The sequence below is a fragment of the Python bivittatus genome, unplaced genomic scaffold (assembly GCF_059951505.1).
Source record: "Python bivittatus isolate LINGU-HERP-01145 unplaced genomic scaffold, Pbiv_v1 ctg000520_np1212, whole genome shotgun sequence".
Classification (NCBI taxonomy): domain Eukaryota; kingdom Metazoa; phylum Chordata; class Lepidosauria; order Squamata; family Pythonidae; genus Python; species Python bivittatus.
Window position 1 is genome coordinate 1,251,724 of NW_028277080.1, and position 22,366 is coordinate 1,274,089.

The following is a 22,366-nucleotide window of genomic DNA, read 5'->3' on the forward strand; positions in this document are numbered from 1 at the left end:
AGAAATTGTTGCGCAGTGTTTTATTTAAAACCATGCCCACTGCCCAGGAAAAAAAAGAGAGACAAAAGCTGGAATATTATGGAGTGCCCAGAGAGTACGTTAAAGATGATGGCAGAAAGTCCCCAGTTTGCCTTCTGATAAATGAATATTCAGCTAAACTCATCATGGCAATTTTCCAGGGGTTACCAGTTTGTGAGAGTGCCCACAACATGCTACTAAAATTTCATAAGTATCCACCAACCCACAACAATTGGGAATTAACATTTATTTCTCTATTACAAGACCCATATATTCAAGACAGCTGGAGGTTTGGCATCATGTTTTGCCAATAATATAAAGACTATATTTAGCTACAAACAAATGTGCTTTTAATTGCTAAGTCTGTTAGAGATTTCAACAGATATTGGAGAATATGCTGGAGACTTGTGAATGACGTGAATAGATGCTGAAGAATATGCTAGACTTAAATCAACCCTTTTTCTGAATTATTTCACTTAATCTGTCCTATGAGAGGGCAGTATAAAAAGGTGAAAAGCAAAACATAAATTGAATTAACTTTATTAAAATTAATACCCTATTCAAACATGAAAGCTTTATGGAGTGCATTCTAGTTGTGAAAGAAAGTTTGTGAACTCTTTAGTGAATAAAGGAATGACACAGGACACTATTTTAGGTGTTGTTTGTTCAACCAAAACTTATTTAACTCACAAACTTTCTGTTACCACGGTAAGTAGTACAGAGCTTATTCTTTCATATGTATTGAATAATCAGCAATAAGAATTAGAAGGCCCTGGAATGCTTGCACTCCCAGATCCACCACTTGCCCCACTACCATGCAAACGACATTACCAAGTTTGTAGCAATGTACCCTACTTACAGATCCTCTGAGAAACAGTACTGGAACACCCATGCCAAATCTCTCCTTTAAAGCACATATTGCAGACATCAGTTTGTATGCTTGTGGACCAAAGTCTTCAAAACTGTCTTGTGTGTCAACTACAGGAGCATAGTGAATGTTCCTAGAAGTACACCAAAATGCATACATTGTTCATAACTGGTATCAAAATGTTTTTGCGTGGAATTTCTCTCTCTTTTACATGTACACACAGTCACATCATTAGCATTACAAACTAGCGTGATCGAGAAAAGAAACCTGGAAAAGGCTTATTTTCTAACAATTGGAGTCACCAAGACAAACTAGTCTTCATCCTGTTTATGCTTGTTCTTGACACAACACTATCTGTAAAATGTGCTCTGCTCCCAGCAGTCCAAAACATTTGGATCAGTAGCTTTTGTACAGGGGAACAATAATAGCAGTCTTCCAATCATCAAGCAAGGATGCAGTCTTCACACATACTTTAAACAAGATACAGAACCAATCCATAAACAAATTATGTCCATATTTTAACCACTCTCTAGTAAAGCCATCTATACCTGCAACCTTGCCTTTTTTCCAATATTCTCACAGTACTGTGACTTCCTTTTATCATTTTTCTTGGACATTAATACATTTGTTTCAATTTCATTCTTTGATGTATTATTATCATTCCCATACAAACCTCTAAAATTTCCAACATTCTCTCATTTCCCTTTCCTCATTAAGAATTTCATTACTTTATTTTCTATTTTTAAGTTTAACTGTTAAACTTTATTTGATTTGCAGTCAAACACCAAAACACACATTCAGAATGTCTCAACACCTTTGTATCCCTCCCTAATTCTCTTAAGTAGACGTTTTTCTGAGCAAGCATCATTCACATTTGTTTTGAGTCTCCAAATGGCCCAATCACTTTTTCTTTACTCTCATCTCATTCCCACCCATCCACTCATGTCATCTAATAGAACATTTCCTCCTGCCCCACAATTGCATTGATGCAGAATGTTGCCCAGTGTTTTCCAAACCAATCTCTAGTTTTTCCATTAGCATTACTCACTGGAACATAACATGTAACTCTCTCCAGCTGAGGGAATCCTATTTGCACACATATCCGCTACAGTTTAGATGATACCCATTTATATTTTCACATACATTTTAGCCCTTTCATTCACAATCAAGCCTAACCACTTCCCTGCATATATCCATCAGTTCCCTCCACAAGACCAAACTATCTTCATTAAGGTCTACTACATATGTCTCAAAGACATATTATACACGCACATGCGCGTGCACACACACACTCACAATTTATTTATTCCATTAATTTATATTTTTTATAGGTTACTCTCTTATATTTCAAGTTACAATCTTACATATGCCATCATTTTCAATCAACACTAATCTGTATCACCTCTTATGGCTTTGGTTAATTAAGGCTTCCATAACATTTCTTACCAATATGGTGTAGAGGAGTATGGATATGGCTTTGAAGAAAATATGTGGCAACCACTGAGAAAACATGAACTTAACTAGGAAAACAGGGAGATGTGAGAAAGAAACTCAGAATTACCCTGCTATGAGTCTCCTTGATATAAGAGGCAGGAAAGGAGAAACACTCCCTTCAGGCTTTCAGGCTTTCAAAATTCTGTTAATATAGCCCATACCAATAAAGTAAATTATAGTATTTCTTGTGGTATTTGTTTCCTGACCTGGACTACCTTGAAGGGCTGACATATAGAGAAGGCAGACTTGTGCCCATGATACCTGCAGCATTTCCTGCAAATACTATGGACAGTACCAATCAGTTATAGCACACTTTGGCCAGTATGTTACAAGTACAACCTCAAACATATTCACCCTATTCTATACAACTACAATCAGTAATCTAAAGAATACCTTGCATGCCAACACATTGTTGTCCATACCCACAAAACCTGGAAGTCCATACAGTGTACTGACATGACTCAAAATACTACTATGCAGTCAACTGACACATCCGTTTTAGCCATAAGTTACACTTCCTATCCCCCACAGGAATGTACTATTCACTCCGATGGGAAAAAAGTTAAAATGTGAAACCATTGAGCTGGCTTCTCTTTTTCCTGAAACATCTGGCTTGGTTTCCACTAACTAGAAGTCTCTGGTGGGGCTATAATTTGTCTCTAGCTGTGTCCCAGAAATACACTAAACTCCTTTTTTCTCCCCCTCACTCGATCCATCATAAAGAGAGAATGAGGGAAATCAAGCCCAAAATATGACTTATTGATGTGATAGTGATAACCACACAGTATCACATCACTATTCTAATCTAGCAAAGGGCAAACAGTCTGACTGTATTCTCTATCACATCTTTCATACCATTTGAAATTCACTATCACATTCTGATTTAAATAATCTAGAAGAGGGAAATCATGGCAGTATTGTACTTTTGCCCAGAATCAGTAATGGACTGTATGAAAGCCAACACATTTGAATTTATCTAGATAAGACAGAGTTTCTCTGATATTCTTTCATCCTCAGGTGGGGTGACATCTTCCCTCAAACAGGCTGAAGATTAGTAATGCCCTGTTTGTGGATACTCAGCTGTCTTCCAAGCACAAAGCTTGTTCAGCCAGCCAATCTTCCTATAGGAAAAAACCTGGCCACAATTAACTATGCTCTGATAACTTCCAAACAAAACTGTATGAATGTACTGTATTTCAAGTTGACTTTGAAGACTGTATAAGAGCTTGATTATTGCCTGCGATAGAATAAATGGAGCATAGTACACCATTTTTAAAAGGACTACCCCAATTCCTGGACTTCTTCTTGGATTGTATCAAAATTACACTGGGCCAGGTATCTTGGTAAGCATTTCTCACACATCACTTAAGAAAATGATGCAGGAAGAATTGTTACTGAGATACCTAGTCAAAGTAATTGGATCTACCTCAAAGATCCTTATTCAGGTCCTTTTGCCATCAGATATTATGATGATAAATCAGAAATTTGTGTTGTGCGGTGTAAAAGTGTACTTCTTTCATTTGAGTAGGTTTTTTTAATTTGAACCACTAATTAATTTACTGGATAATTCAGTCATGCCAGGAGAAATAAACTAATCTCTCTATATAATTTCTTTACTTCTAGCAATTAGTTATCATTTATCTGATTATAGACTACCTTTCTATAAAAATCAGATCCATAACAGTATAATAAAGATACAAAATAAGATTACACAATGCATTTAAAGACACAGAGATGAAATAAAAACATCACATGTAAAATACAGAGAGGGATTATCATCAGTTTAGAAACAATTCACAAGCTCTGATTGAAGAGGAATAAGTTGATTCCTTTTCTAAAAATGAAAAAAAAAATAAAAAGCAATAAAAATGTATTTTAAAAAATGGAAAAACAACAGGGACCAATGGGAACTGCCAAAAGAACACGTTCCATAATTTGGGAATGTATGCCAAACAAGAAACTGAAAGCAGAGAAGTCTTTTAAAAGGTGTCCTGAATATTTTAATGTATAAACAGGATCAGAGTAACAGATGATCTCTCAAACAGTCAAGCCTGAAGCATTCAGGGCTGTAAATATTAAAATACCTTAAATGATGCCCAGTTCCCAACAACTGGAAATCAGTATAGATCTTTCAACACAGGCAGGATATGGACCCAGTGATTCTGCATTGCTTGAATGTCCACCTGCTTCATTTTGTACTAATGAAAGCATCTGGACACTTTTCAGAGGTAACCTCAATGAACACAATGCAATAATCTAATTGTGATGTTACCCATGCATGGATTGATGGTTGCCAGATCTGACTGGCTTAACTGTCACCTTGAGGCAGCCTTACAAACTTTTAGCATGTCTTCCCTCCTGTCCCCTGCACTTCAGCTGCATTTTCCCCAAACTAGGAAATCCAAGCACTTTAGCTTGTATGAAACAGGGTAGGTGGTCCAGCATCAGATAAGATAACAGCAACATGGGTTCAAAAATTTTCATATCTAAGGTCCGTAAATAACGCCCAGGTCACTATGACTTATCTTAACCCACCTCACAGACTTATTGTGAGAATATCTATGTATGGCACCTTAACTCTTTAGATTATAAATGTAAAATAGTAATAGTAAAAATAAAATAAAATAAAATTATATTCTATGAGTTAGCCTTTGACAGTGAATGACTGAATGGCATACCACACACTGATATATTCTTTATCTTAAAAGTAACGATGTTTTAAGAATACTTCATTAACAGAGAGCCATTATCCCTTTTATCTGTTGAGGGAAAATGTTCTGAATCTTAAATCTTTTGGGTGCAACATTTACCTTGATCTGCAATTATCACAACATTTTTCTGTTCCCATGATGCCTGACGATGCCTTTCGGAGTTGTTTGTCTTCAAAATGAGACAAGATGATTCTACCCAAGGGAACATTGGGAATTAAATAAAAGAACAAGAATGTACATGTTAAATTCATTGAAGAAAACAATGAGCTGAAATCATCATCATTAATTAATTCACATAGGAGCTAATTATTTGTTCTTGAATCATCCTGAGACAGACATATTTTTTTCAAAGTGTGAAACTGATGGTGCAAGCACAAAACTCCGCTAGAACCCTTCTGTGACTTTTCAAAACTTCACTTAGTTTTACTGAGAGATCCTGTTTGTCACTTGCTAAAATATACAACAATACTTACTTTCGCCTGCAGCTGTTTAAGCTGAGATATTTCTCAATCTTGGCCATCATCTTCAGTTTGTACAGGCGAAAGGTATCATCACGTATCTCACTGATCAGGTGTCTTAAAAAGGAAAAGAATGGAAAACCTGAAATACTGATAATTCGTTTGGTTCCTTCTGCCCCCTTGCAAAAAATATAAATATATAGCAGGAAATAAATAAAAATGTATGGTGTTATATCACACCAATCATCAATTTGCCACAGATATGTATGTAGCAAGTTTTGCTACATATATAACTAATAAATATTGCCATTACCATTAGCAGGGAACACTGCATGCAGCTTGGATACAACTAAGCCTGGTAACCAATTTACATTTTTCTATATTACTAAAAGGTGTTATATGAACGCCTTGATTAACCAAGGTCATGAATCAATATTTATAGGCCCATCTAATGGTGACCATGGTCTATGGAAGTTTGTGACTTGAAACAAGAGAGCAGTAAATGGTAAAGAGCATGAATTAACAAATGAAATGAAGGAAAGGAAAACAGATTATGTTGTATGTTTGTGAAACTAAGAGAACGGGGAAGGCATAGAGCTATATGATGATTTTCTGATTTTGAGGAGTAGAATGGCTGAATATAGACAGGGAAGTATGCATTTTTCTAGGCCCTGAACCAGGCTTAGGGTGACCCCATCTAATAAATAAAGGTGTAGCCTTAAATATTATTCTGTTAAGTGACATAAATGGACTAAAACATGACAAGTGTGTATAGAATAACTGAGTGGGTCATTAGAATAATGGCAGTTTATTTTAAACATATATTTTAAACATAAGTCCATTCATGGCATATTCTTCCCCTTTCATGGCAAAGGAATAAATATAAATCTAAAAGCATGATTAATATGATTGTTTATGATTAAGATAATTGGTAAAGGATAAAAAGATGACAGGCTGTCAACAGACATTTTTTTCATAGTGTCAAGAACAGATTTTGGGGGGAAAAGGACATGGAAGAAAAGGAAAGAAAAAAAAGCAGAATAATTGCAGAATGAATCTTGTATGAAAAAGTATGACAAGACAGATTGGAATGAACAGAAAGAAAATGGAAACTGCTTGAATCAGAGAGAAAGGATTTACATTATGAATGCCACAGGAATGTGGGGAGTTATGTTAATGAGGTATGAAACACAACACTTGGTAGAAAAAGTAAGTCTCTGGATGAGAAAAATACATTAAGATAACATTGCAAAAATGATGAAATAAAGATATTGTACAATGTATTAAGAAACAAATATACATTTGCACAGAATATAGTCAAAGACAACGAAATTAAGGCTAAAAAAGAAAGAGGAAATGCAGAGTGACTTCTACTGAAATAAAAAGCATTTGGAAGTGGGTGAAAGAACTGAAAAAGGAGTCTCCAACAAAGTGAATGGAATTAAGAATTAAAGTTATAAAATGATCTGGGATAAAAATGAAATAGGAGCACACTCAGAAAAATATGTTAGTGATTTTTATGGGAATGACTGTGATATGTCAAGTAGTAGAATTCAGATGATTACTAAAATCTTAGTGTCAAGAAAAAAATTATGAAATCAAGTCACAAAATATATGAGAATGCTAAAAAATGGAAAAGGCTGTAGGTATAGATAGTATAATTGGAGAAATGTGAAGATGCTGTTTGTTTATGGAGAAACTGTGAAACTTATGAATGAAGAGTGCATTTTTGCCTGACAATTGAAAGAATGTCATTACTGTTTCGCTATCAAAGAGAAAAGAAGCAAGAGTGAAAAACTACAGGGACATTAAATGTCCCCAAGAGGACGTTTGACAGAATTCTGACTGAAAATGTTCAAGAGATGACAATGAGCGAAATTAGCACAGTGTAGCTTTATTATGAGCAAGAGACATAAACAGATTTTTTTCTGAAAATGCAGAATGTGAAAAGAAAATTTATTGTTCATTTGTTGATTTAGAAAAGTCATAAAGTTTGAATTGTGGAATATTTGCACAATTATGAAGCTCACAGTTGGTTGCTTAATGTGATAAGATCAATGTATGATGGGAGTAAAGAATGTCTACAAAGAATGCTTACTAAACAGTCCAGCACTGAAGAGTGACTAAGACAAAGATGTGTGGTGTCCCCTTGGTAGTTTAATGTATTAATGGATAAAAATACAAGGAATGTCTGTGATGATGGTAGAGAGGTACCAGTTGTGGATGTGAATTTATGTGTACTTCTATATACAGATGTGCTGTTAGCTGAGATCCTGAATGATTTGCAACACATGTTAGACTGTAATATCCAACAAGGCACATGGGCCTGAAAACTGATGTATTAACAACACAGAAAAAATAGAGTGAATGACTGCAAGTTATACATGAATGGTGAAAAACAAGAAGCAGCTGAATTTGGTACAAAGTTTGTTAAAGATGGCAAATTGATACAGACATTGTAAGACATGTGCAATGTCTTACAACGTATATGCTCATGTACATTATAAGACATGCAAATATTGGTAAAAGGTAGTGAGTAGTATATGGTCCATTGTAAAAAAAAATGATTTTTTAAAAAAATGAAGAAAAAATGGCTCCAATAGAAGAAAACTTATGTAGCTCAGGGTTGAACTGTGGAGGCCTTGGGGTTCTCTGAGCTTGGCTATCATAAAAGTGTGGTTCTTCTCTCTTTTATATGGAAGGCATATGGAGTATAAGTTGAATGCAGAGGCAGGGGTATTTAGAAAATGCAGACAGTAAAAGAAGTAATCAAGCCAAGGAGGAAAAGGTACTGAATGAAAGTTAATGACCATTATTAAAGAATTGGTTGAAGTGGTTTGGTCATGCAAAGAGAATAAAGAGCACTGAATAGCAAAAGAAATAAATGAAGAATAAATGGGCAGAGAGGAAGGAAAGAGTCCTGGTTGGATGAGCTTAATGAGATCTTCCAAAATGAAGAGGTGACGTTTAATTCCAACTTTTTCTGTAGGTTCCTGATCTTACACTTCTGTCTCAGTGGTGAAATATATATTAACCACTACTGGGGGCAGGATCCTGATTGAATCTTTACTGACATGGCCTAATACTAAACTAACAGAATTTCTGTAGTTGTTACATTTGGACTGCTAGTTATCAGTATATCTAAGCCATCTTTGGGTCTTTGTCTACCTTCCCTAGCTGCAGCATTTAGGGAATAAGCTGTAAATCCATTAAATACTAGAGCAGTTTGGGACCAGGGTTAGGGCTAGGGTTGCACCAAAATGATACCAAGCTTAGGTATAAAATTTATAAAGTTGTTATGTCCACAAAGTGATACGCTGCTAAATGTTTAAGACCTGGCTCTGCCAGCTCCACTGCCATTGCCAAGCTCCACTATTAGCTGATTGGCATGCTAGTTTCGTTAGGCTCACCTCTGCTATCAACTAGCTCAAAAGATTCTAGAAAATTTAACAATTGGCTCTCCCAAGCTGGTGTGACACAACTCCAGCACACCACTGTCTATACATTTTGACATTTGTCCTACCACATTCCAGCTAATTAAGGTAGCTACTGGTGGATCCCAAGGGCCCTAACACTTTGAAGGGGATCTTACATATGAGAAGGAATATAAAGGGCGGGTTCTGTTTTTCTTGGGGTCCTCTCTGATGAAATGCAGTCCACTTGTGATACACTATTTATGTGTAAATAGTGCATCGCTGTTTCTGTCCTTGTAATGTAGATCTTCTGGTTCATCCATAGGTTGCTTCTATGCCTGTGGCAATGATCCCATGTCTGAGGATCTCCTCCAATCAATTTCATAATGGGCGAGTTAATCCAATTCCATGGGTGACAACAGATGTATGGTAGTTTGGTTAGAAAAAGCTTACTGAACAAAAAAGCTTTTTTGGGAAAGCAAAAGTAGTTTTCAGAGAAAGGAATGGAAAGGTATACTGAAAGTTGTTGGTGTAAACTAAATTTAGCTATATGTCCTTTCTTTTTCTTATCTCATTTTTTACTTTTTTTGATTTAGGTTTTCTTACACATTTGCTGTGCTTTATATGTTGCCTGCCTCCCAAGAGAAGTGTGCATATTTATTTAGTTACTGAATTTATATGCTGCCAAGTCATTAAAAGAACCTATGGCAATTATTGTATGTATGTATTAAATTTTAAAAATGATAGAAAATGCTCATTCTTGCTTTCCACACTACACAGTCCTAATGCATGGGAAATGAATTATAGAATAAAGTTACAGTAACTCACAATTTGAATTTGCAGCCCTATTCTAAAATTCAAACATCGATGTAATAATAAACATGGCCAATCAACTTTTATATACAGGTAGTTCTCATTTAGTGGCCACAATTGGGACCAGCAACTCAGTCGTTAACTGAAATGGTTGCTAAGTGAAACTGCAACTATTCTTATGATCTTACTTCAGCTTTCCTTTGCTTTACAAACCTGCCAAGGTTGTAAATGTGAGGTTTTGATGTAAAGTTACTTTTTCATCACCATCGTAACTATAAATGGTCACTAAACAAGGCAGTCACTAAACAAGGACTATCTGTAAATGTTTCAAACGTTCAGCATGGTTTTATATCTATTATTTTAATATTTATATATACAAAGCAAGCCAGAATTACAGTTTACCTATTAAAATTCATATCAGCTGGAGTCCAAAATACATAGCAAGAGGCCGGAAGCCCATCACGACCAGCCCTTCCAATTTCCTGGTAGTATGATTCCATTTCCTTTGGGGCTCCATAATGTATAACTGTCCGAATGTCTGCTTTATTAATGCCCATTCCAAAGGCTATAGTAGCTACTACACACTGGAAAATAACCACAATCCTCAACATCAATGTTATATTCATTTCTCTACTAATGCATTTTTCAGTATTAATGTTTGAGCTGTATAAAGTATTTTTATATTATGGCTTGAACATATTCTGCCAAACTCAACTTAGAAGCACAATGTTTATCTAAACTGCAAGTCATTTATATTGTTTACTACATCTAACACATATATTAACAGGCCACTGCTCAGGGTAAGAATCCAAATTAAAGCACCCTAACACATCTTTAGCCTGTAAATAAACATCCAGTAATGGGAAATTCATCACTTTTCACAATAATTGGTCTCATTGTCAAAAAAGCTCTTGGAAAGTTAAGAAGTTTTTTTTTAATAGTCAACCAGAATCTGTCTTCCTGATCTGGGGAGAGAACCTCATTCATGTCTGCAAGAATCAAAACATAACCTGCAGTGTCAAGAAGTGATTTGGAAAAAAAATAATAAAATGTCTTATTTCTCCTTTTGAATAGGCTATTTGGTCCATTAATATTTGTTGAGAATACTTTAATTTGATCCATTATGTCAGTTATCAATTACATTTATGGGGAAAAACTGTTAAGCACCACTGTACATATACATACATACGTGTGTGCATATTTTATTTATTTATTTATTTATTTATTTATTTATTTATTTACTTATTTACTTATTTATTTATTTATTTATTTCTTAAATTTTTCAGCCACCCATCTCCCCCCAATGGGGGAACTCTGGGCGATTCACAACAAACATTAAAAACATTAACATGTAACAATTAACATATATATTAAAAACATAAATATATATAAATACATAAAACATTAATTAAAAACATTACTAAAAAGGAGAAGGAGAGTCCAAGAGGATGAAAAATCTGAGGCTGGAGGCAGAAGGCCTCTATGGGGCTAGTCATCCCCATGCTTGAGGTATTCCCTCCCCACCCCAGGCCAGGTGGCAGAACCAGGTCTTCAAAGCCTTACGGAAGGCCAGGAGTGTGGGGGCCAATCACACCTCCGGGGGCAGAATGTTCCAAAGAGCAGGGGCTACCGCAGAGAAGGCCCGCCTTCTGGACCCCGCCAGTTGAAGTTCTTTCACTGAGGGGGTCCGAAGCATGCCCTCTGTGTGTGATTGGGTGGGATGGGTTGAAGTCATAGGGGAGAGGCGGTAGCTTCTCTGGATACTCTTCAAGGGTAACCCCATGTAGACCGCATTGCAGTAGTCTATCTGGGAGATAACAAGGGCGTGAGTGACTGTTCGAAGGGTGTAACTGATGCACAACCCGAAGTTGTGCAAAGGCCCTCCTTGCCACAGCTGCCACCTGCTCTTCAAGCAGGAGCTATGAGTCTAGGAGGACCCCCAGATTACACACTGGGTCTGTCTGGGGCAGTGCCACCCCATCCAGCACCAAAGATGACAAAATCCCGGATACAGAGGAGCCATTAACCCACAGCCACTCCATCTTACCAGGGTTCAGCCGAAGCCTGTTGTTCCCCATCCAGACTCTTACAGCCTCCAGGCACCGCGAAAGGGTGGCCACGGCATCACTTACTTCACCAGGGATGGAGATGTATAGCTGTGTATCATCAGCATACTGATGATACTTCATCCCATGATGACGGATGATCTCGCCCAGCGGTTTCATGTAGATGTTGAAAAGGAGCGGAGAGAGAACCGAGCCCTGCGACACCCCATAGAGGAGGGGCCGAGGATGGGACCTCTCGCTCCCTATCACCACTGATTGGGATCGGCCCTGGGGAAAGGAGGGAACCAGCACAAGACCATGCCACCCACCCCCAATTCCCTGAGCCATCCCAACAGGATACTGTAGTCGACGGTATCGAAAGCCACTGAGAGATCAAGGAGAGCAAGGATGGTCACAATTCCACCATCCTGCTCCCGCCAGAGGTCATCCATAAGTGCAACCAATGCCGTTTCCGTTCCATATCCGGGCCTGAAACCTGATTGGAAGGGATCCAGATAATCCGTCTCCTCCAGAACCCTTTCTCAACCACCTTCCCCAAAAAGGGGAGGTAGGAGACTGGACGAAAATTGTCCAGCACAATAGGATCCAGGGAGGGTTTCTTGAGGAGGGGGTGCACCAATGCCTCCTTAAAAGCAGCTGGAAACACTCCCTCCTGCAAGGATGTAGTAACCATCGCCTGGATCCAACCACATGTCACCTCCCAAGCTGCTTTCACCAGGGTCAAAGATGGCAAGTAGTGGCCTTCACAGACTCCAGGATCCTGTCCACTTCCTCAGGAGCAAAGGATCAAACCGTTCCCAGATAACTGGGTAAGACAAGTCCCCCGGTATCTCCCCAGACCCTGCCCCACGCTCAGAGTCTAACTTGGAACAAATCCGAGCAACTTTGTCCTGCAGATGCTCTGAAAATTCCTCTGCACGGCGCTGCAAATGAACCCCCACATCCCCCTTACCAAGGAGGGACCTAGTGATCCTAAACAGGGCCGCCAGGTGGCATTCTGTGGACATGATAAGGGCGGAGAAGTAATGGCACTTCACCGCTGTTATTGCCACAAGGTAGGCCTTGATAGCGGGTCTAACCTGTGTTCAGTCGGATTCGGTCTTTGTTTTCCTCCAGCGACACTCTAGACGTCTCTTAACCCTCTTCAGCACCCTCACCTCCTCTGTGAACCACAAGTTGTGTCGGGGCCGATGTGGCAAGAGAGGTCGCATAGGCGCAATCCTGTCCAAGGCCCCGGCCGCCTCCCTATTCCAGGCAGCAGCCAAGGTTGGACCATGCAGCAGATCCGTGGGAATATCCCCCAGCTCCTTCTGAAACCCTGACGGGTCCATCAGGCACCAGGGGCGGACCAATCACATGGGTCCGGCCTCCCTGCGGGGGGGGGTATAGGAGAAACTCAGGGTCACCAGGACGTGATCTGACCATGATAACGGGGAAAGCTGTAGATCTCCCCTCAGATCACTTTGCCATTGCCCCAACAAGAAAACCAAATCCAGCATGTGGCCACTGTCTCCGGTTGGGTCCCGCACAATTTGAGACAGGCCCATGGCTGCCATGGTAGCCATGAACTCCTGAGCCGCCTCTGAGGACCGCCCCAGGGACGGTAGGTTGAAGTCCCCCAGAACCATAAGCCTGGGGAACTCCACCACCAGCCCTGAGATGGCCTCCAGCAGCTCAGGCAGGGAGGCTGGTACAATAGCAGAACTCCCAACTGTTCACAGGCACCCAACCTAATAAACAGTGTCTCACAGCCAGAAACTTGTGGAGCAATGCCCCAGAAGGCCACTAGACATTCCCGGATCACAACAGCCACCCCTCCTCCCCTGCCCTGGCATCTCGGCTGGTGCCACACCGAGAACCCAGCTGGGCACATTTCCGAGGGGCACCCCCCCTCAGGCCCCAGCCAAGTCTCAGGAATGCATGCCAGGTCTGCCCCCTCCTCGGTGATCAAGTCACATATGAGGGGGGCCTTGTTGTTAACCAACCTGGCATTAAGCAGCAGCAGCTGAAGGCCAGGACCCCTACGAACCTGCTGACCAGGTTCTGGGAATGAGCCAGGAGGGCCGGAACATGCCACCGGTAACACACACCAGGGGCGTCTTCCCTGAAGATGGCCCACCCTTCAGCTCCCGCCATATCGTCCCCTACCTGTCACCACCGCGATAGATTAGCCTACCGCATAATATATATTGATTTGACTAAAACATGCAATATGATCATGTCATTCTGAATCATAGGCTAAAATCTGAATGGAATTCTACTAGGTAGATCAACAGTTGATCATACTCAAAGTATTCCTCAGAAGTTCTATATAAAATAAAGTTTTAAACTTCCTGATATTAGTCAGACTGACTAGCTTGTCTCCTGGGTCTTCCTTTTTTAAAAAATAGGAACTATACTCAGAACATTGATATATGCATAAAACTCATGAACGTTTTAAAAAAAATTCTAATGCATAAATTAAATAAGATTACATAAAGCAGGGTTTGAACATAAATTATTGGCATTTATATGGCACATTTATGATATAAATTGGATATAAATTTTTGGAGCGTATATTGCTCCAAAAGAAATATGGAGGACATGTAACTATACTAAACACAATTCAGCAAAAGTTCTGAAATAATCAACAAAAGACATTAGAAAGAAGCATATAGCCACATTTTATGCATAAAAAACACTAAAGTACTGTTGAATTAAATAAGACATTATCAGGTAAACATACAGAGAATTAATGTACCAATTTCAGTAAGACAATCCAATTTTTATTGACTTGTGAGTCATGAATTTGGAAAAGAAAAGCAAGATTTTTCTTCCAGATACTGAATATGGAAAGCTTCTTCCATACATTTTTTTTGCCTAAACAAGTGAAGTTCTCCCATACCTGAATTTCATCTCTCATGAATTTATGGTGAACATCTTGTCTTGCCTTGATTCCCATGCCAGCATGGTATATACCACAAACAAGATTTAATTTTCTTAGCTCCACAGCTACTTGTTCACTAAGTTTCCTTGATGGACAGTAAACAATAGTGGGGCCTTCAAATTCATACATAGACCTAAGAATTAGAAAAATAAGTTGAAAGCATCTGTGAGGTTTTTTTTCATTAGAATAGCTAATGAACTGATTATTCTGTGATAAATCTCAATCTCAATTTAAAGTTTTCCTACTTTAAAATTGTCTTTATCCCAAAAATATTTTCATATGACAGGCCTTCAAGGTAGACCCAATTGGAAAACCAAAATCATGTAGTCCAATACTACTTTTATTGTAAAGTTATAGTAACAGAATCTTGCAAGTCTGAATGCGCCTTCCCACTCCCTCCCTCCCTATCTTCATGCGAACTAGGAAGGGGCTTGCCTGAGACATTTACATACATTACATTCCTGTCCCATACTCAGGTTTCTTTTATGTGACTGTTGCCTTGGAAGCAGCTCTTCCTTCTCTCTTCCCTCTATATCACATGGGAAAAATACTGACTAGTAATATGACTTAAATATTAGCAAGGCATTTGTGTAACTAAATTTACTCTTTATTTTACTAAAAAGCATTATGTGAAAGCTTCAGTTGACAAAGACTTGATGGGCAGTTGAAGTCAAAATATATGGACCCATCTATTGATAATCACAATATATGAAAGATTACAACCTGGAATGTAAGAGAAATAAATATAAAGAGAACAAATGAATGAATGAATTGGATGAAAAAAAAATAGGTATGCTGTATGTCTGTGAAACTAAGAGAGGGGAAGGATATAATAGATCTGGATGAAGGTGGTCTGATCTTATGAAATGGAACTGATGAATATATGCAGGAAAGCAAAGCTAAAGAATTATGAATGTAAGAGCTAAAATTAAGGTCAGAAAGTATAAATTAGTGTCATTTTAGTTGCTGTTTGAAAGTAGAAATTTATAGGTTGGTGATAATTGCTTGTTAAACTCTAGTGACTATGATAATGAAAGAATATAGAAAGAGTTTGGGGAAAACTGTGCAAAATATTGAATGAATGTAATCCAGAGTAAAGATTAATCTGTTACATGATGTGAATGCATGGATGAAAATATCATCAGAGTACAAAAAATGTTATTAGGTCATTTGGAAACCCAAGAATGAATGAGAATGCTACTTGGTGAATATCTGCCAAAAAAAGCTCTGTTTGCATCAAATATAGAGCTTATGTATACGTCAAAGGAATGCATATGACGAAGGGATAAAACTAAAAGCACAGTTGATTTAATTGCTTATGACTAAAGATTGAGAGAACTGGTGAAGAATACAAAACTGATGAAAGCTTCTAAATGTGGGACAGACCTTTTTTTGGCAGAGTCAAGAATGTATGCTTGCAGTAGTTTGCAAGGATAGAAAGGTAATGACAGATACGATGAATAGTGCTGGTGAAAATAGTTTTTTCCCCTATTATCGCCTCCCTTTATTTTTTTTGCTCACTACTTTTTATTCTTTTTTTTGCCTTCAATTGTATTGATCATGTCAAGGTGTAGAAAGTGCTCAGAAAAATGGGAATCCCAGAACATCTCATTGTCCTCATGAGAAACTTATATGGTCAGGAAACCAGAGTATGGCATGCATATTTATGGTATGATAAAGTTAAAATTAATGTGGACTTTAAAAATCATTTTATTAGATGTGCCATATTGAGAATATGGAATAGATATAAAACCAGGTTGTGCCTGAAAACACCATTATGGATCTCAGTTCAAGAAGTGTGTTATAGAAGAGAAATGGCAGATAAACGGTTGACGTTCCAGGACTTATTGGAAAACTATCAAGGGGAATTTAAAATCAAATAAAGAGAATGATTAATAGCAGAGGGATATAGTTGTCAATGGTTTTCCCATTTACAGTTACTTGAAAAATTTAAACTGGATAAAAAGATTTATGATGTGGAACAAAGCAAGTCAGAATTTGAAATACAATTGTGCACTGATGATGAACATATAATTGCTAAAATGTACAAACTTTTGTTGAAATTTGAAACAAAGGAAGAACAGATTAAAGAAGGTATGATAAAGTGGGCTAAGAATTTTGGTAATTATATACGGATAGATCAATGGGAAAATATGTGGTTAAAAGGGTTGAAATTTACATTGTGTTATGATCTCCAAGAGAGTTTTTATAAAATGATGTATCATTGGTACATGACACCGGAGAAATTATCTAGAATGCATAAAAGCACTTCAAATGTACCGTATTTTTCCGACAATAAGACGCCCCCATGTACAAGACGACCCCCACTTTTCCAGCCCAAAATTTAAAAATCAGTATTTTAAAGATAGTGCAGAACAGATTTTTATTTAGTAATTAGTTAAAATTGACCTGATACAGTCGGTGGGAGGAGGTCCAAACCGTCTCTCTGCAGCTCTATTTCCAGGCTCTTTTGCATAACTGATTACATTCAAGCACGAGTGAAACTGCCGATAGCTTGTCTCTGCAAACAGCCTTCCTCTAATTGGTTTGTTCAGCATCAGCTGACATCAGTTACATCAGGCTCGTGATTGGAGGAAGTCTGTTTGGGAGACAAGCTATTTCACTCGTGATTGGAGGCTAGCAATAGGAGGAAGCCTCTCTGCAGAAACAAAGTATGGGCAGTTTGGAACCGCGCGATTCTCGGCTGACTTCCTTGAATAAGACGCCCTTCAGTTTTTAGGGTAAGGGTTTTAGAAAAAAGTATCATCTTATAGTCGGAAAAATACGATATGTTGGAAATGCAAACAGCATGAAGGGACATTTTATCATGCTTGGTGAATATGTAAAAAAGCTAAAAATATTTGGATTCAAATACATACTTTGATACAAAGGATTTTAAAGATCAATATTCAATTGAATCCAACACTTTTCCTTTTAGGATTAATGGAAAAACAGTTAGAAAAAAGCCATGGAAGATTATTTCAATTCAGGCAGTCCCCGGGTTAAGAACGCCCAGTTTAAGGACGGCCAATAATTAAGAATGGAGCCTACTGTAGCAAAATTCAAATTAAATACACAATGATTTGAGTTAAATACACAATGGTTCAAGTTTATTACACAATACTACTTATACAGTATTATACAATAATACTGTTCCAGCTTACATACAAATCTGATGTACGGACAGGACTTGGGAACAGAACTCTCAAACTGGGGACTACCTGTATGTGATTACTGTGGCAAGATTACTATATGCACAGAGATGGAAGGATTCGACACTACCCACTATGTTGAAGTTGACAGATTTTGCTGAAATGGATAAACTGACTTCTTTGATTAGAGAAAAGCCACTATCTACATTTATTGGTGACTGGAAACCTCTTATGGACTTTTTGCGTAAAAATGGAAAAAATGAACTTGTGATTTATGGTTTTGACGATTAGACAGGATAGATTATAGAAAGAAGAGTAATATGATGTAAAGTTAGAGAGAGGGGTTAAAATATATTTGTACTTATACCTGCTGTGAAAAATATCAGAAGCCACTTCTGTATATCTTTTTTCTTTCTTTTTTTCAACTTTTTTTCTTTTCTTGCACTTTTTTGCTTTTTCTTTTATTTCTTCCTTTTTCCTTTTTCTTCCCTACTTTATATTAGTTTGTGTTAGTTTTTATCTTCTTGTTTAAAAGCTTTAATAAAAACTATTTTAAAAAAAGGAAGCCACAGTATGGACAGACCATGTTTAAACAGACTGGCTCCAGGTTGCCAAAGGCATGCAGCAAGGCTGCATACTCTCCCCTTACTTATTCAACCTATATGCAGAATATATATTAAAGGAAGCCAGATTAGAAGAAAATGAGTGTGGTTTTAAAGAAACCTCAATAACCTGCACTATGCTGATGACATTATCCTGATAGCTGAAAATGCAAAGAATCTGCAAGCCCTAGTACTAAAATCAAAGAGAACAGCGAAAAAATTGGACCAAAATTAAATATAAAGAAGACCAAACTAAAGACAACAGGTAGAACAACTAGCCTTAGAATTAACAGTGAAGATATCAAAGTGGTGGATAATTTCTGCCTTTTAGAATCAACCATGAACAGTAAAGGAACAAGCAGTCAAGAAATACACTGTAGACTAGTACTTGGTACAGCAGCCATGAAGACTTTGGAAAAGATATTCAAATGCTGATGTGTCTATACCTACAAAGATCAGAATCATACAAGCCATGGTATTCCCTGTGACACTCCATGGAAATAAAAATTGGATTTTAAAGAAACAGGATAGAAAGAGTACTGATGCCTTTTAATTTTAGTGTTTTAGAGAAGACTCCTGAGAATATCAACCAAGAAAACAAGCCAATGGATCATCGATCAATCCAGACTTCTCACTTGAGGCACAAATGACCAGGCTCAAATTATCCTACTTCAGACACATTATGCAAAGATCCAAGCCTCTGGAAAAGGCTCTAATGCTGGGAAAAGTGGAAAGAGAAGAAAAGGATAACCAGCAGCAAGGTGGGCGGACTCAGTTACAGTGGTGATGACTGCACCATTGGGAGATGTGAAAGAATAGGTTAGGAATAGATCGTCATGAAGAAAATCTATATGTGGTTGCTAGGAGTCGAAAATGACTTGATGGCACATAATCAATCAATCAATCAATCAATCAATCAAAATACTGCTTACCTTGATCAGGAACAATATGGATATGTATATATGTAAGTGGAAAAATACTAATTTATTTTTGTAGATTCCAATTTACTTAATGTATATCCTGTATGGTGTCTTACATTGTGTAAAAACAGGGAAAAAATTGCCTCCAGAAGGGGTACAGTTTATGTAAAACCTCATACACAGAGGCATGACATAATGTAACATTGATACCTCTCTCTCTCTGACAGCTTAAGTTGACATATTCAACTTACTTAATATGAACTTAACATTACTTAATATTTCAATAGAATTTTCTCCCCCAATTTAAACGCCATCCTGACAAGAACACAGAAATAATGGCTTGCAGAAAAAACTTAAAACTCTCATTAGATTGGCTCTAGGTGTCTTCACACTGCTTTAACCAGTCTTCCCCAACAGATACACAAACAGCTCCTTGCTCAAGTGGGGCCCAGATATAATTTAGGAAGTGAATAAATAGCTTTACTACACAATCTGGCCTCCAGAACAATGTTTTAAAACTGGAAAGATTGCAATGATCAGTAACAACCTCTGTATTTACACAACAGTTGCTTATAGCAGGCCTGTTTGCCAATCCATCTTCTGCTGCTACTCTAATGTCTAGGCTCCATCCCAGCCTCCACAATTAAGCTTTTGTTTATTGATTTATTGCATTTCTGTCTTGCCTTTCCTCCAGCACCTCAAGGTCATATACACTATATTCCCCCTTCAGGTCTGTCCTTGTAAGAACATCTTCTGAGGTACATAGCAGTGATCATTATTAGCTGAAAGATCATAATTGTCCCCAAATCCTCAGGTAAGACAAACAGGGATCTGAAAAATGTTTAAAATATTTATTCCATGAAAATGTTTGGAAACAAGAACAAATTGTCAAGGCAACTTACTTGTCTTTCTGAATAAGGAACTGCAATAAATCCTGGATTATATTTCCAGATTTTCGTCTAACTTCTAGGTATAGATTAGGCCGGTCAAAACTAGTGCAAGTAATGTGAGGAGTACTTAAATTTAAACAGTCTATTATATCCTTTCTAATGGAAGGGCTTGCTGTTGCAGTCAACGCAACAATAGGAACCTGAAAAAAGAAGAAAACTGTAAGAGTGATAGAATAAAAAGCTGAACTTACTAATTATGTTATATGACAATACAAAATTAAGGAATAGAAGATGATCAGAAGCCTTTGATCTGAATATAGTATTTAGTGTGCATGCACATTCCTGGAAGCCTTGACCACAAACAGCTGACTCAGGTACCACGAACACACACAGTATATTCATATATACTCTTGTAACCTCAACTGAACCCAAGTACACATGATATTACTTTGAGCCTTAATCACAGTGTTTAGCCATGGTCTATTCTTGGCTTAACAGCTTCAGTCACAGATTCCCATATAGTTTAAAGGAAGACAGTTCACTGTTCACTGTTTTCCAGCACAGAAGATTATTTACCAAAAATAAGGCTAGTAATTATGAGAAGTGAAGTGTAAGGCATCTGCACGACATCTAGCCAAGTCAAGTCTAAGGCATCTGCAAGACACCTAACCAAGGATAGAACAGTCTGATGGACCACCCATCCTTTAAATCATAAGGGATTTGTTGTTGAAAACCAAGCAAACTATAAAGCTCATTGCATGCGCATGCGCGCACACACACATATATGTAAACACACATACATAAACATTTATAGTGTCAGAAAAAAATCACTATAAATAATTGCAGTGATAATTTTTTACCTTAGGAAAGGTTTTCTTTAACAACCCCAAAGACCTGAAAGAATCCCTGAAGTCATGTCCCCACTCCGAAATACAGTGAGCTTCATCAACCGCTATTAATGTGATGCCTAAATAGAAATAAAAATAGTCCTGTAAAATTTAATTGCTTTTATTTCAGAATTTAGAGCAAAGGTTTGTCTGTAGAACCTTTAAGAACTGAAGCAAATGATCTATTTTTCTACAAATAGGGCATTATCTCCGATAAATATCCTTCTTGAAGATCTTTGATCACAACTATTTTTAAAAAAGCATACAACACAGGGGCTTGTTTCTGAATTCAATACAGTTAAAAGGCAAAATTGTACTGACTGTAATCTGGAAAAACTGAGTAAAATTTGTGAGAATGCTTATCAGAAGTAAAGTAATATATGAATTCTTCTATGATTAAATAATAGGGACAGTCACAAAAAAGTAAACTCTCTTCAGTTTTTTTTATACAGCCTTAATATTTCATTGTCAAATATAAAAGTTTGATCATAAATAATTTTATTGTTCTATCTAGGATTGCATAAACCAACTTAATTACATTTTACATCTTAACTATAATGCAGGAGTGGGCCACATTTTGGTGAAATAAAGCCACATTTAATTTTGGGGGAGAAGGTAAGGGATATAATAGATACTAACTCATACTGGGCAGGACTACATCATGCACAGAATTTTCCACTTGTTGTTTTTCCTATTGTGGGAAACAGAATATTTTGGGAGTTTTTAAAAAATATTTTAAGTCTATTCTGAGGAACACTCAATAGTTTTATTGTGTTTCTGCCTAAAAATTGTAAGAAACAATGCCACTGGTTTTCAGCACCAAAATTCTTCCATGTACTTGGAAGATGTTCGGAAGGCAGGCAGACAGGCAGGCAGGCAGGTAGATGCGGGCGGGCTTGGTCTAGTGATCAAGGCACCAGGCTAGAAACCAGGCGACTGTGAGTTCTAGTCCCACCTTAGGCACGAAGCCGGATGGGTGACTTTGGGCCAGTCACTCTCTCTCAGCCCAACTCGCCCCACAGAGTTGTTGTTGTGGGGAAAATAGGAGGAGGAAGGAATATTAAGGTATGTTCACTGCCTTGAGTTATGTATAAAAAAATAAGGCAGGATAAAAAAAAATCTAAAAAAGAAGAGGTTTGAGAGATACA

At 37.6% G+C, this 22,366-nt stretch overlaps 1 protein-coding gene across 3 annotated transcripts in view; it reads right to left on the reverse strand.

The window, feature by feature from the left end:
* WRN (WRN RecQ like helicase) overlaps nt 1-22,366 on the reverse strand; it is a 70,421-nt gene that overhangs the window by 18,490 nt on the left and 29,565 nt on the right. For all 3 annotated transcript variants that reach the window (XR_015797353.1, XM_088147469.1, XM_088147468.1), the window contains exons 17-23: nt 21,192-21,298; nt 20,344-20,531; nt 14,726-14,900; nt 10,178-10,359; nt 5,565-5,666; nt 5,191-5,283; nt 878-1,019 (exon numbers count right to left, since the gene is read on the reverse strand). Coding sequence is in view for 2 of the 3 variants with exons in the window: in XM_088147469.1 (XP_088003595.1) it covers nt 878-1,019; nt 5,191-5,283; nt 5,565-5,666; nt 10,178-10,359; nt 14,726-14,900; nt 20,344-20,531; nt 21,192-21,298 (989 nt within the window). In the remaining variant the exon portion in view is untranslated. The remainder of the gene's footprint in view (nt 1-877; nt 1,020-5,190; nt 5,284-5,564; nt 5,667-10,177; nt 10,360-14,725; nt 14,901-20,343; nt 20,532-21,191; nt 21,299-22,366) is intronic.